Raw genomic sequence first — 15,363 nt, 5'->3', positions numbered from 1 at the left:
TCCGCCCAGCCCAACCCAACTTCAGCAGGCACCTCATCAGCCAAACTCGACTCACCTTTGCCCGGCTCTTCAGTCTCTGCAGTAATACTATATGCAGCTGCTAGGCCGGTGCCACCCCTATTCCTGATCCGTAGGTCCAGGCTTTCGTTCGTCCTGACCAGGGTAGGACACTGCAGGTCTATCCGCTCTGGGGGAGCCACCACCTCGACGTCTGTCTGCACGGAGGTGACCCTGGCACCCACGAAGAGGGTGACAGTGATGTTGTAGCGCCCCGGCAAGGCGTACTGATGGAGTGCTGCATTTTCGGTAGTGTTGAGAAGCCCTGATCCGTCCCCGAAGTCCCACTGTAAAGTGCTGACAGCAAGTGGAATACTGACATTGAAGGCCAACATGTGGTGAAGGCTGTGAGGGCGGTGGAAACCTGTGAAAGAGGCGTGCAGCCGTGCTGGGAAGATAGAGCGGACAAGGGAAGGGCCACCACAGGCCCGCCTAGCAGAGTCCTCAGTGCAAAACGGCAAACAACTGGAGGAAGAATTTGGTTCAAGGGCCACGCCGCACAGACACTGCTCCTGGTCGCCAAAGCCGCCGTACTCATGGGCTTCAGCATAGCAGAGGGCGCTGCAGGTCTCCTCGCTGAGGTTTGCGGAAAGAACGGTCACGAAGAGGATGACGGAATCGGCTGCCCCTGTGGAGTTGTCGGTCAAGCATGCTATGTAAGGAGCTCCTAGAGGGGAGAGAACAGAGAAGCCTGCTGCAAACTGACCACGCCAGGCCATAACTCATCGGAACCCTCAGTTAGACACCACACCTCTGCAAGTGGACTTTCCCGAAGCCGGGAGCTGCAGGGAGACTACACAGCAGAGGGTTTCTATTCTGAGCATTTCCTATTGCAGTCTTGCCTGGGAACCCTTTAATCCACCCGTGGCATTTGCCAATCTCTTTGTAGCGGTGATGACAGGAAAACCCGGCCATCAGCACAGATTTATGGAGCAGCAAGGCACAGTAAATAAAGAGTACCACAGAGAATATTCCGCTCCCACAGGATATGAAGCTGATCTGATCCTGAGTCCCTGCTTCGGAGTGAGTGTGGCTAGCACATCTTTCTGGTTCTGCCACCAATTCTCTGCAGGACCTAGTGTCATTCACTTAACGTCACTGGTATCTGAGCAATAAGCCCACACCCAGACCCATCCAAGGAGCGGTGCGTGCACACTGGCACCCCAACAGGGCAGTATATGGGTGAAGCTTCTGCTGCCCCATCCTGTGCTGTGGATAAGCAGAGGGTATAAACCTACAGGCACATGGATACACACACATAGTCACATGGTGCACACACACACCCCAGAAACAGACATACGCAGCAGATCTCATTCCCAGGGCAGTAACTTATTCACTTGTGTTCCCCAATTCTTGGCCTGCCTAAGAGGGGTGGGGGTTTTTCCCTGCCACAAACACACACTGATTTTGCAGCGTACACAGCCTCAGCCCAGCTGGGATTTCCTTGCCTCGTGTCCAATTCTGCCCACGCAATTGAGGCATGTTTACTGGTCTGTCTCTGACTGTTGCTACAACAGTGCTCCCAAAACATCTCAACACTGCTGTCCTCGCGTCGGTTTCCCATAACAATCCCATCTGCCTGCCCGGGTCTCGCTGAAACCCCAGGGCAGTCATTGAGCCATGCTACCTATTTAGAAATGCATGAGAAAAGACCCTTGTTATGATTATAGATGCTTGGAAAGTACCTTTTTTAAAATACCAGCCCAATTACATCCCATGGGCCACATGTGATCAGCGCTAGCCATTAACAACTGCCTGTATTTCCCAAAGAGAGACAAGGTGACTGAGGTACTGTATTTTATTGGCCCAAATTCTGTTGGTGAGAGAAACAAGCTTTCCAGGCACCCAGAGCTCTGCTATTACCTCACCCACCTTGTTTCTCTAATACCCTGAGACCAACACAGCTACAACTACAAGGGCATTTCCCAAACCCTGTTCTATACAAGTTCTTATCCTGCCCTCTTCACCCCAGAATCTAAGCGCCTGCCAGTCCTGGCCCCTGACAAAGCTCTGTCTCCCACACAGACCAGCTTTATCCTGATGGTAGGAAGTTCCACTATGGCTGAGGAGCAGAGGTGTCAGCCTTGAGAGGTCATTGAGTCCAATCCCCTGCACTCATGGCAGGACTTCATCTTCTCTGGGACACCTTAAAGCAGGGGTCTCAAACTCCCGGCCCATGGGCCATCTGCAGCCCGTGAGCCAACCCAATGTGGCCCGCAGGGCTCCAGCAGTTTTGGGGCCGGGTCTCTCCCTTGGCCCCACCTGCCGCTCCCAGGTGCTCTCCCCTCAGGGGCCCCGGCAGTGCAGCGGAGCTGAGTGGCATCTGCCTGCTCAGTCCAGTGGCTGCCAGTCCCTCCCTGTGGCCTAGGAGCAGGGCGTAGCGGGGCTGTGCCTCCGCTCATTGCCCCCACCCCGAGTGCCTCTGCGGCCAATGGGACACTGTGAGGGCAGTCCCTGGGGGCAGAAGCATGCGGAGGCCCCCAGATAAGTGCCACACCCCTGACTCCCTCCCAGAGCCTGCACCCCCACCCCCTCCCCACATACCCCCTCCCGCCCCCAAACTCTCTCCCAGAGCCTGCACCCCCTTCCTTTTCCCCTTCCCACATCCCCGTTCCACCTCCAAACTCCCTCCCAGAGCCTGCACCCCCTTCCCAAACACACCCAGTCCCCAAACTCCCTCCCAGAGCCTGCACCTCCTTCCCCCTCTCCACATCCCCCAGCCCCCACACTCCATCCCAGAGCCTGCACCTTAGACCTCCTCCCCCACCCAGACTCCCTCCCAGAGCCTGCACCCCAGTCCCCTACCCCAGACCTCCTTCTCCACCCTAACTCTGTTCCAGAGCCTTAGGTAGGTAGAAGGCAGAGGGCTTTTTTTTTGGGGGGGGGGTGAATTTTTGGGGGGTGGGTTCTGGGCGCATGAGTGACATTGGCCCGCTGGGAGGATTTGAGGGCTGGCACTGGCCCTAAGGTAAACTGAGTTTGAGACCCCTGCCTTAGAGGTATGTCTATTGTTCAGATTAAGGCCTTAATTCAGCAGAACATTTATGCAGTTGTTCTTCTCCATCCCTACTCAGCATATGCTAACGTCCCATTGACTTCAAAGGGATTTCAATTAGTTAAGCACGTGCTTACTCGCTTTGATGAATTGGGGCCTAAGGAAGAAGGACATAGAGGCCACCATCTAGTGGTTGCTTTGGTGGCTGGTGAGTAATGAGTTTACTGGTCTCAGCCCTATTCTCAGTGAATGGGGACTCTCTTAATAAAGTCACTGGCATGGCAGGCACTGATCTCTGGTCTGAGCAGAGAAGCAGAGATAAAAATAAAGGTGAAATGCAGTGCGTATTTAGATAAAAATGTGCTGCTGAAAGGTGCTGGCTGCTGGGAAAATGAAGCCCTCTTTGTCCACACCACAGGTGTGGCATGGGCAACTGGAGCACAAGATTCCCCCTCACTGCCCCACCAATGTGCCTTTAAGGTAGCTTGGAGGAACCTCCTCTAGGGGTGAAAAGACAGCAGCTTCCTGCCCCTGGCCCATCCAATCCTTAGCCTCTCTGCTGAGACATACAACAGAGGAGCCCCATTACTGGTACGGATTCCAGTCTACCAGGATCTTGTCTGAGATTCACCAACGAGCCATCAGATGAGAATGACTTGCCGCCGTTACTGAGTGGGCTAGATGAGAACCGGCTGAGATGACTTGAGGGATGAAAAAGTCCTTACAGGAGTGTCAGCCTCTTTGATCTCAATGTTTCTACTAGATTTACCTTCACCATAAACCAGAGCCCATCTCCCTTCCTTACCACAAGTAACATCATTGGTGAATGAAACATTGAAAAGAGGAAGGTTTGCCACTTCAGGAGGCTGGGCACATTTTGTATCCAACAGCTGACTAACGTTAACTTTTCTTTCTTCCACCCAGCGGGGGAGCCAGGAAAGTTTGCAGTCACAAAGAAATGGATTCAGACTTAAGTTTCTAAAACAGAGTAGAGAAAGATTATGCATTAACTTGACAATGGGAACCATACGGTAAGTGTTAATTACACCATCATAAAAATCTCCCTGTTCCCATCTGCACCACTCCAAGGAAATGTCTCATAAAGACTCACTAGGGGAGTTAATGAATAGAGAATCAAGCAATAATTAACATGATTTTTCTAAAGGCTAGAATTAGGCAAGTACTGCAAGCACTTTTTTCTCACAATACAAATAATTGTTGCAATTAGAAGTAAATTACAGCCATGATCCTATATTCAAAATAGTCTGCCGTCTAACATCAGTTGGTTGCAACGGCAACCTCTGTAGCTAAGGGAGATTTTTTACAGTGTCATTAAAAAACATCTATGAGAATCAAACTGATCTATCAAAAAAGAAATGCAAACGCAGTGGCAGTTTTGTCATGTGGCGGTTTAATGAAAAGATGGAAACGTTAACTGCAGTTGTGTTTGGCCTAAATTACAGCCTTTGCCATTCAGCTGCAAAGAGGACAGAGCTGGGAAGATGTTTGCACAACCAACTGTAGTTGTGCTGCCAGTAGTGTTTGAACCCAGTCCTTTCGTATTAAAAGCTCAAGCCTCTATTGCTTGAGCTAAAGAATTAAATCCCCTTGCTGGGACATGTAGCAAGTGTACTGATCTCTCAACCTGTGGCCCAGCCACAGGAAGAAGACAAAGACCCACATGCTTTTATTTATGTAAGAGCTAGATAGTAGAGTCCTGCGTGCAATTCTTCTTTAATCTCGCTCCCGTTATTATGGCTGCAGGTCTTCCAGGTCCCAGTCCCACTGCAGGACTCTACACTCATCCCGTGCAGGGCTCTACTACACAGTATTATTATTACTGTCAACAATGGTCCTAACGCTCCGTATGAGTGAAAATGCAGAACGGAAAGTCATTCTTGCTCATTTGCATATTCCTCTTGAAGAGTACAGTGGGAAAAGATCCCTGCGAGTTCTACTCTTCTTGTCTGTTTAATTATTTCAAGTGACAGAGGTTGTAATTATGTTGATTTCACCTTTGGGATTTATTCCTTTTGGGTAAACATTTTCAAAAACACCTAAGTGACTTAGGTGCCTAAACGGCAGTTCCTTGAGTCCCAGGTCAGTGCTCCTGTCCCACAGTAGGAAGTCAAGCAGAGATTTAGCCTCGCTGCTTCCAGCCATTTTGTCTTTCTTAGTCACATGCTTTGAAAATGCTAAAGTGAGTTAGAAAACCTTGCACTTTTGCAAATTCCCTGAGGGCTCGTCTACCCTGCCCCCATAGACTCCAGGAGTGAGAACAGCACTGCCCACCAAAGTGCTGCAGCGTGACTTCCCCTCAAGGATGCTGCAGGCGCAAACTAAAAGGTTCCTAGCTGGTGTTAACATTGTCCTCTTGAAACACAACCACAGTCATGTGAACTAGGAACATTTTAGTTAGTGGCACAGCATTCACACAGGGGAGTTATGGTGCAGCACTTCAGTGCGCACAGCTGTTCACAGCTTCCCAGACCAAACTGGGGGGCCGTGTAGACATAGCCTCAGGGTACATCTACACCATAACTGCAGCTGTCAGTCTGACGGACCTACCGAGCTAGCTTTGAACTAGCTCCCTTGAATAATGAGAGCAGTGAAGCCACAACAGCACAGGGTGTATAACCCTCACCCACGGACCCTGGATATGTGCTAGCCCAAGCTGCTGTTGATACTGGAGCTAGCTAGATCAAAGCTACCTCAAGTATGTCTACCTGTGCAGTGTAGACAGACCCTAAGTGACCTGAGACACAGTAGGAGCCAGGGGAAGGGAATTCTGAAAACAAGCCATATTCAAAGAGCTGAAGGTTAAGGAACAAGAACTTACATGTAACTTAAATTAAATAAATTATCAAATATTCCATCTTCTAACGTAGAAATCATGTTGTGGCTTATATCTCTGTAACACAGGGAAAATGGGAATGAAAAGTTTAATAGTCATTCATAATTATCAGAATAATTTTCTGCCATTCTTACAGGATGAAAATCCAACCCTGAGCTTTGCATGGCTGGGGGCCCGACTCTAGGACTTTTCATCTCAAAGGTATAGTCATTAATGATACAGTCCTGCCATCAGCCCATCTTCTCTTTCTGGTTCTAGGAGCCAACAGACCTTCAGGGGTGAAGAAGTCAATAAACCAGATGTAAAAAGGTGCTGGCCCTTACAGGCCCTAGGCAGCATATCTGTTAAGGGGAACCTGCTGCCAGTAGGAGAGAGCTCAGGGTGGGGGCCTGGTTGGAGAGAGGAAGCTCTGCTTCCTATGTGCAGTAGCTGTGCAAGAGTCTTTGGAGGGAGTTGGGGGAGAGGCCTGAGGCAGGGCTGCCCCCATAGGCTGTGAAGTAGCCCACAAGGGCTAGAGACACAGGCAAGTGAAGTTGGAAACAATGCACTAGTGTAGAATTTTTTTTTAATAGTGGGTGCCTATTTGGATTGCTTTTCCCCCACTAGCCCAGGACTCATCTAATTTGGGGATATCACTCAAAATATCAGATACAATGTTTTGGCAGAAACAGAATGTATCTATTGGGTTTCCGGGAAGTGGGCGGGCAAAGCCCGCCCACTGCTAAAGGATCCCTCCCCCAGCCTAAGGGGAGGACCCACAGGACCACAGAACCCACTGAGTTCAGGGGACAACTAATAGAAGAACAGGGACAGGAGTGAGGTCAAAGGGTCATAAGAAGGGAACCTGACGGGGACACCGAGCAGAGAACCCCGGACAGCGCCCACTGCTCCTCGAAGGCGTCAAGGGAGCCAGTGGACGCTGCCCAGAGGAACTCTGCCCGGATGCGTGAACGGACCATGGATCGGAAACAAGCCCCACAGTCACCGGAATCTCCATCAGCCAACCTCCTCTCCCTGGTCGTGTAGATGGCCTTTTTAGCCAGGGCGAGGAGGAGGTTGACCAGGAGGTCCCGGGACTTCGTGGGGCCACGGATAGTAGGGAGTGCGTAGAGAAGGAGGTGAGGGGAAAAGTGCAGCCAGAAATGTAAGAGGATGTTAATGAGGAGCCGGTGTAGGGGCTGCGCCAGGGTCTCCCTCACGCCGCAGAAGGGGCAGGTGTCCGGGACAGGGGTAAACCGCGCCAGGTACACGCCCATGTAGCGGAGTGGTTACCCGCTCCTGCCCTTGGGGGCTTAAAGCAGCCCTGGCGAGGGCTGCAGCTCTAAAAGCTGGGCTGATGGGGGAAGCAGCTACAGCTGGGCCATGCTGCAATCAGGCCACAGCTGGCCTGTATAAAAAGGCTGGGAGCCAGGAGCCCAAACAGTCTCCCTCTGCCTGTAGAGGGAGAAGGGCCTGGCTGGAGGGAGCTGGACACAAGGTACCTGAGTGAAGCAGGGCTGGGGCAAGGCAGAGGAGCTGGGGAGCTCCAGCCTGGAAAGCCCCAGGCTGTGGCCTAGCAGAAGGCCAAGGGGTACTGGGGGTTGCAGAGGGCAGCCCAGGGGTAGGCAAAGCCAGCAGGTCCAAACCCAACCTTGCCAGTGATGGGTAGGCTGATACTGCAGTCTGCCCCAGGGCGCGGGGGCTAGACAATGACTGGCAGTAGCCACATACTGAGGTGAGGTGGGGACAATGGGTGGGGGTTCCCCTGGGAAAGGGAGACCCTGAGAGAAAGGGGTTACTGCCAGGGGGCAGCACCCCAGGTAAAAGGGGCACCAGGTCCAGGAAACCAAGAAATTCAGTGGGATTTGGACACCAAGTTCTAAAACCCCTTACTAACATGCTGAGATACCACTATCCCCAGGGTTAGTCCTTTATTATGTCCCCATTTACAATACTTGACCATTCTAACATTGACCAGCCTGCTCACTGGGTTGAATCAAATTGTATCCGGACTTCTGAATGCCAGGAAAGTTCACTAGCTCATACAGTTAAATGCACTGTGCACATATTCTGTACTGGACAAATTAGGCTTGCGCCAAACAGTAAAAAAGGCTTTTGATGCATCTGAGCCCTAGGCACAGGGGATAGAGGGCCAGGAAGCTCAGAGTAAGTGTTATGGAACAAGGGTAGCTTGCCAGACACCAAAAGGGATTTTTACATAACTGCTCAAATATGCCTTAAATCTGCCATAAGACTACAAAGGGGTAACGTGTACTCACAGTTCTTCCAGAGAAGTCAGATGTTCAAAAGCCTGAACATCTAAAATGGTGATCTTGTTATTGGAAAGATCCCTAAAGAAAGAGAACAGAGCAGCTTATTATCATGCAAATTCAGCGTGTCTGTCTTCCACCAGCGAGGCTTAGAAAAGATTGTCTCCAAACTCCATTCAGATTCCAGACAGAAAGTAAGTTCTTGGTGTATTAAAACAGAACAGTTCTCTCAGCCAGAAAGAACACCTTTCCCAGCTATAAAGCATCCACTGCTCCAAGCTTTGCATTATGTGTCGATATGAATTAGGCCTATCACTACACAAAAAAAATACTCCCATAATGTTTTTAAAGTAAAATAATTACAGGCATGACAAATTTATTACTAATTCCCAGGCACCAGTTTAAAACTTTAGTCTAAAATATGCCTATAAAGAAATTACTTTAAGGAATAATTTTGACAAAGTAGTTATTAAGTTATACATAGAATTTTCTGTGGAACCTTCATGTAGTGTTGCCAGTGCCAAAGAACTGGTAATTAATTACAGGAGTGACGCATTCAGCTTAAATACAAAAATCTTTTTTCTTTTTTAATGACTGCAGAACTTAGAAGAGGAGGAGTAACGAAATATTTTTTGTTAAAGTAAATACAAGGGCCGTATTGAACTCTATATAAAGGAACACCGGGGAAATAACCATTTTAAACCCCTCCCTGTCTTACTAATAACCTGCACCTTATTCAAACTGGAACTATTTCCACCCTCCCATTCACTTTACACAATTTATACTGTTCAATTTGGGTCCTTTCTTTCACTGTCCTACCTAAGTGACATTTAAAAATAAACAAACTAATCAGTTTCCATTTCAGTTCCCAATGAGTCTCATTTCTTACCCAGTGCTGCTGGAGAAGTGGGTTCAACACCGCACCAGCAAGAAAAAGATTAAGTTAAAAAAAAAAAAGAATCTTTGCAATTATGATCTAAAAAATTAGCAAAACCCCTTACTATTTATAGTAGGTTTTGCAACACAGGACAAAACCTAAATTGGGAGCCTAAAATACTTGACTGTGACCCTTGAATACACCAATATAATACCAATAACACAGAGAGCTATCTACTAGTAAATACAACTGTTCTTGTAACTGTTTGAATGCTGAACCAGCTACACTATCAGGTTGAAAAGGGGACTGGAATAAGCATAATGGGCTGATCCTTCAGGGTGTCATGTGCTTCCCTGACAGGACTGGGCCCACTCTACAGCTCTCCTAAGTTCCAGAGGTGCCACTTAAAAAATAAAAATCAGAGCCTTTTTATTTTTTTAACCCTGAATTCTTTCCTAGGGCATTCTTTGCAATTTCCCTTTGCTGCTACATCTTTGATTTCATTCAGCAAGTGCTAATCCTCCTGATGGATCTGACACCTAAATTTGTTCTATATTTTTTTAACCAAACATACAAGGTAAAATCACAGTCCAAAATTCAACAATCCTCTCAAATAACAGACAGAAAACGTCCTGGAACCACAGGAATGTGAGGTTGTTAGGAGATTAGTGACAAAGAATGCCTAACAGGGAAGGGGCATTTATTTGGGGAGTTGAGGTGTCTTCCTCGGGGGGATTTTTCCTCCAAGCTAATAGCATATGTAGAAGAAATTTCCAGCAGCCCACTGAAGGGAACATGAGTGTTGCAAAATAACAATTAAGAAATGCACAAAGGCAGAAGTCAACAGCGATGTTTGTCAAATCAATATGCATTTCCTTTGCTCAGGCTAGCCAGATAATAGCAGAAAATGAAGCATCCTTTGCTAAACTCTCACAAACATGCATGAGCTGCACTCTGTGTAGGAGGCATTTAACTTCCAGACATCAAAGTTACTTCCAAAACCATTTACGACTCCTACTCATAAGACAAAACAATGAGTTTTGGAATTGGACCCCAGCTGCTCTAGTCGAGACAGGTTTAATCCCTTCCCCATGGAGATGCTGTCTTATTTCTCTAGTTTATCTTCCTTGGGTCTCTGCTTTGCACCTCTATCCCCACATTACCTATAATAATTGCATCACAATCTAATTTATCGAGGACAGGTATAGATAGTTACAAGGAGGCTTTTGCATCGCTTGCGAATAAATGTAGTCTATCCTTTCTAAAAAGTTTTACAAAACCTGATAGAAAAAGATAGCTTCATGAAGGTTAAAATAAGAAAATAAGACGTTTGGGTGGATTTAAACCATCTCCCTTCAGTGCTGGAAGCCTTGTACTGCCAATCTCAAATGTTCAAAAACTGCAAGTCAGGCCCCTCCAAAAACTGAAAACTGATTTAAATATGATGCCATTTAAAAAATATTTTTGGTTTCATTTGCCTCCTGGCTTTTGAGTCTTTAGGGGTCAAGTGTTCTCACTTTTCTCCATAACATAGAGAGCTGAAAACTTTAAAAATGAAAGCAGAGGTTCTCACACAATCACATGACTCCAGGGTCTGGGACTTTAAGAAAAAATATCTAACAGATATTGGCAACCCAAACCCAGCTGTGTTGTGCTAGTGCAGAAGAGAAAATGTGAAACTGACTATGAACACAAAACAATGTTAAGATGAGCACAGCTCATCCAGTGTTATGTGACAGTGTATTCACCAAACTTGCCTTTATGCAGGGAGGGTGAAATTAATCCTTGTGCAGCCAGCCAGCCCTATGGGCTAAGTGGGATTTAAGCGGCATATAGGCCTTGTGACCATCCTTCTGAACTGATGTGAATGTCACCAGTAAAATTCTGAGTAACTTTTTTTCCTGCATTATGTGACCAGCTCCAATAATGAATAAAATACCAAAAAACAAACAAACAAACAAATAAACAAAAAAACACAATTCAACAACCCCAAAACAAAAAAACCCAGCATCACTGGTGGAAAGTGACTTATATTTTTGAAATCCTTTTGGTTGTAGGACCCTAACGCACCTCTCCCCTCCGCAACCCTGTGTAACTAGGGGATTGTTATCTTGACTGGGTTCCTTTAACACGCTTTCAAAATACACTCCAGTCCTGGGCCCCTAGCACTCAAATGTTTAAACGTCTTCAGCTTCTCCTGAAACCACGTGAGGCTGGTTAGCTTGAGATTGGCCGCCTGCCACTTCAGTCACTTTCACCAAAATAGTCCTAGACTATTTAGCTGATTTCCCTTTGGCCTCTAGCCAAAACCATTGCTAGTATTGGATATCCCCCTGGCCCCCACCTACCTACTCACTGCTACTGGACCTCAGCTAACCTACAGGAGAAAACAGCCAGGCTATTAAGGATTTCTGTGCATAAACACAACATACCTTCAGTAAAAGGATGGGCTTGACAGCAAGCCAAGTCTTTAGCAAGCACCGTGTACCTTCTGTGAGGGGTGCACACACAGTGGGTAATTAATTTCCTTGCAATAACAAGGAGACAGCGAGAGTATTTCTTTTTCAGTTCTCTCCTTTGAGATGTCTGGAAATATCCCGCTTATGCGGTGAGATGACACCTCAGGCGCAGGGCAGAGGGAGATAGTGTTTCAGCCCTGACAGCTCCCACACGTTGTTCCCCAAAACTACAGCCACTTCCCAGACAAACTGACGTGCTGCGGCACATTCGCACCTTCAGAGTCAATGACTGGCCATTCAAAGCACTGCCTGGGCTGTATCATGTAGAGAGGCAACGGCTTTTTCCGGCCTTGTTAGATTTGTGGATAACGCCATTGTCAAGGTGGCGGTTGCAGGTGGCATATGATACCTGCTGACTTTCCTGTTCTCCCTAATGTATCTGACAGATTTAGCTGGCTTCCCCTCTGTTGTGCCCCAAACCTTACTGTACTCCTGGCTTCCCCTCCATTATCCCCCACACCCTAGTGTCTGCTCAGGGCTCCTTTGGTGTTCCTCACCATACAGTTCATTGCTTCAGGCTCTTTGAGGCCTCAAACAGGCCCCTGAGGGAAATGATGCACTCTGGGAAAGCAACGTGGCTCCTACCCATCCATCTTCCAATGTTATTTCAGTGCTGAGGCCCTCCACCTCCACTGTGAGCCCCTACAGACCCCTCCCCGCCCTCAGGTAGTTGAGCATCATTCTCCTTGTTTTGTCAAAGAGTAAACCTAGTGCACAGAGCGGTTCCGTGGCCAGCCCGAGGAATACAGCCGAAGAGCCCTGGCTCCCCAGGATTATTAAACTTCACTCTTGTCCTGGACCAAGACTGGAAACGATGATCCCTCCTGGCCTGCCCCCTGAAAGGGCAGGGAGCCAAAAGAAGCATCTCTTCACCTGGGCCAGTTCCAGATAAGCTGCCCAGCACAAGTGACCAGGCACAGTGTAATGCTGTTTACAGATGGATTATAGCTCTGCCAACTCATAGTCCTTGATTATACCTCACATATTGCAGCACAGGCAACAGATCCAAGCACCTTTTACTGCAGAACCCCATGCTTCTATCACCTGAGTTAAAAGATAGCTCCTTTAGCCAGCTTTGCTAGTAAGGCTTTTATCCTCCCTGTAGTCCTACCACTAGAGGGCACCACAATCCACATACAAGCCAAAACACTATTCCCTCACTGGCTGCTAGTCAGCCCACGGCTTCTCTGAGCCAACAACAGATTGAAATAATCTCCCTGATTTTAAGCAGCACCAGATCTCTTCTGTGCAAGGCCTGTGACCGCAGCGAGGTTCCTGGTGACAGGTGATAATGGGTGAGAGAAGAATGGTGAGATTACACACGGCCCCACTTGCACAAGGAGGTCACTCTCGGCCAGCTGCATTTCCAGAGGACTGATCATTTTTTCCCAAAATTTCCTCTGCAACACGTATGGAAAATTATCTGATGCCTTACCGGCATGGGAAGGGCTGCTTCTTAACCAAACAAGGTTACAGCATAAAAAGAAACATGCCAGGAAAGAAATGACCGACCAATAAAACCCCACACTAAGGCTGCAGAATGGGACCAAAATGCAGCCATCCGGTGCCACAACCGCCATGGCTACATTTTCCCATCTCTTTGCCAGAACCAAGGAAATTCGGAACAGGTTCAAAGCCAAACTAAAGCCAGCAAGAGATCAAGGCTCCTCATTGAAATTTAACCAGTATGCAGGCTGTCACATGCCCTAGTTTAAAAAAAAAAGAGTATTAGTTCAGTTGTCTCCTGGGTGATAGGATGGCTCAGGGGTTGAGCAGTCACAACATCTGCCTCAGTTTCCCTGTCTGTGAAATGGGGATCATGTTACTGTCCAGGAAGGCTGTGCAGATCAATGCATTTGTCTTTGTGAAATGCTCTGTGAGCCTTGGCTAGAAGGCAGAGTAAAAGAGCAGTTATTACTACGAAGGAATAAAAACTGAGCTGGAAATACTACACCACAAGAGCTCTCTTCACAGCTCCCAAAATGACCAGGAAGCTCAGAGATGCCTGAGTCAATAAACATATGTAGTTAAGCAAATTTTATCAAAATTGCTGAAAGCCCACTGGAGTTGGGTTCAAATGGGACAGACAAAGATGTAGAGAGGAATGATGGTCTGGTGATTAGGGCATTAGCCTGGGACTTGGTAGACCTGTCTTTGGTTCTTTGCTCTACCACAGGCTCCCTGTGTGACCACGGGTAAGTCACTCAGTCTTTCTGTGCCTCAGTTTCCCACTTGTACAATGGGGATTACAGCACAGGCAGACTGTGAGTATCACTACATTAATGATTGTGAGGTGCTGATACTCCAGGGATGGGGACCAGTTACACATATGATAGAGATAGCGGGTCCCTTTAGCTGAACCCCACTTTGCAATCAGACCAAGAAGGAAACCAGCAGCAGGGTCTGGTGCCTGGTGGCTGATTTGTTCATTCATAAAGTTTAGATGGGTGGAGGGTTTGCAGCCGTCAAACTGTTCAATTTACACTGGCCAACTAATGCTCTGCAGGGCTGGGGCAGCCATTGTGTTTATTCCTGCAGCATTGTGAGGAAAGGACTTTTTCAATGTGTTTTTTTTCCCTCTTCCCTAGTCCAAAGAACACATAATGTTAAACAGAGTATAGCCTGCCCCTGGCTGCCAAGACTGATGTCATACTCCCATTATGTCATCCTCCTTTCATGAAGCAGAAGGGGAGGGAAGAGCGGGGCAGGGGGGGAAAAAGAGCTACACTGGATCACTCCTTTCTCAGCCCTTTTGGTGCATGGAGTCCAGCCAGAACAGTAATGGGAAAAGCATCCACAGCCGCAGAGAACTGTCTGCACAGATAGAGACTTGTGTGCAGGCTGACAGAGGGCTGCAGTGATTCATTAATAAACGAGCTTCGAGTTTATAAGCTACAAAAATAAAAGCCACTGGGCCAGGGAAGAAAACAAACCCAGAGAGAAAGTGGGGGAAAGGAGTTTCCCTGCCCTTCTGAAGCAGGATGGAGCACATGACTCTGAGCAGGGGGCAGGGTTTGGAGGGACCTAAAAGCAGAAGCAGCCAAGGTCAAGCCTTGTTTGTTTCATTAAAAGAACCACCCTCAAGTCAGGACTCAGAGTCTATTAAAGCCCCATCAGTATTAGGCCGGGTGACCAGATGTCCCGATTTTATAGCCCCAGTCCTGATATTTGGGGCTTTGTCTTATATAGGTTCCGATTACTCCCCACCTCCTGTCCCGATTTTTCACCCTTGCTGTCTGGTCACCCTAGTATTAGGGAAAGTGAGGGAGATTCATCCTTGCATGGCTGCTGTTAAGAGGCCCCTAGTGCCAGCGGGGGTCTGAACTCCAAGCACCCAGAGGCACATAAGCTCATAGACTTACAGAGGGGAAAAAGCTATTAGAACTTCTCAGGCAGGTTAGGGCTGGTCCCTAAAGGACACACTAGGGCTTTGGGTAAGAGGAGCATGTCCCTGGCTAAGTGCCAGTTCAAGAGACCAAGTAGGTGCCTACATTCAACGGCTGGGCTTTCTGTCCTTCGGGAGAGACTAGGTTTTCCCTGCAGACCTGGAGGGCAGGGCATGCCTCCCCACGACTGCATCCCCCTCCCAGAAAGTCTCCCCTCCTTTCACGTAATTCCCAAATGAACAGTTGAAGATGCATTTCCTAATATCCCCACAATGGGACTCCCGCTCCTCCTGCCCTGTGTTCCTGAGGAACGCCCGCCTCCCGGACACATACACACTGCCCTGCTCCTCCTAGCCCCCATGTTACATGCACACAAGCAACAAAACCCCATTGCATGTCTCAGCCCAGAGAAACACGGCTCATCTC

General features: G+C 48.1%; 1 protein-coding gene and 1 long non-coding RNA gene across 4 annotated transcripts in view; one reads left to right on the top strand and one right to left on the bottom strand.

Annotated features, from left to right (window-relative positions):
• The window catches only part of PKD1 (polycystin 1, transient receptor potential channel interacting), a 137,092-nt gene that overhangs the window by 74,828 nt on the left and 46,901 nt on the right, over positions 1 to 15,363 (bottom strand). The window contains exons 2-5 of the mRNA XM_050968755.1: positions 8,165 to 8,236; positions 5,892 to 5,963; positions 3,858 to 4,030; positions 56 to 724 (exon numbers count right to left, since the gene is read on the bottom strand). Coding sequence (XP_050824712.1) covers positions 56 to 724; positions 3,858 to 4,030; positions 5,892 to 5,963; positions 8,165 to 8,236 — 986 coding nt within the window. The remainder of the gene's footprint in view (positions 1 to 55; positions 725 to 3,857; positions 4,031 to 5,891; positions 5,964 to 8,164; positions 8,237 to 15,363) is intronic.
• The window catches only part of LOC127058596 (uncharacterized), a 47,701-nt gene that overhangs the window by 16,128 nt on the left and 16,210 nt on the right, over positions 1 to 15,363 (top strand). For all 3 annotated transcript variants that reach the window (XR_007776399.1, XR_007776401.1, XR_007776400.1), the window contains exon 4: positions 6,043 to 6,107. This is a non-coding gene — a long non-coding RNA (uncharacterized LOC127058596). The remainder of the gene's footprint in view (positions 1 to 6,042; positions 6,108 to 15,363) is intronic.

The sequence above is a fragment of the Gopherus flavomarginatus genome, chromosome 9 (assembly GCF_025201925.1).
Source record: "Gopherus flavomarginatus isolate rGopFla2 chromosome 9, rGopFla2.mat.asm, whole genome shotgun sequence".
Taxonomy (NCBI): domain Eukaryota; kingdom Metazoa; phylum Chordata; order Testudines; family Testudinidae; genus Gopherus; species Gopherus flavomarginatus.
This window is presented reverse-complemented; position numbering and strand designations above follow the sequence as displayed.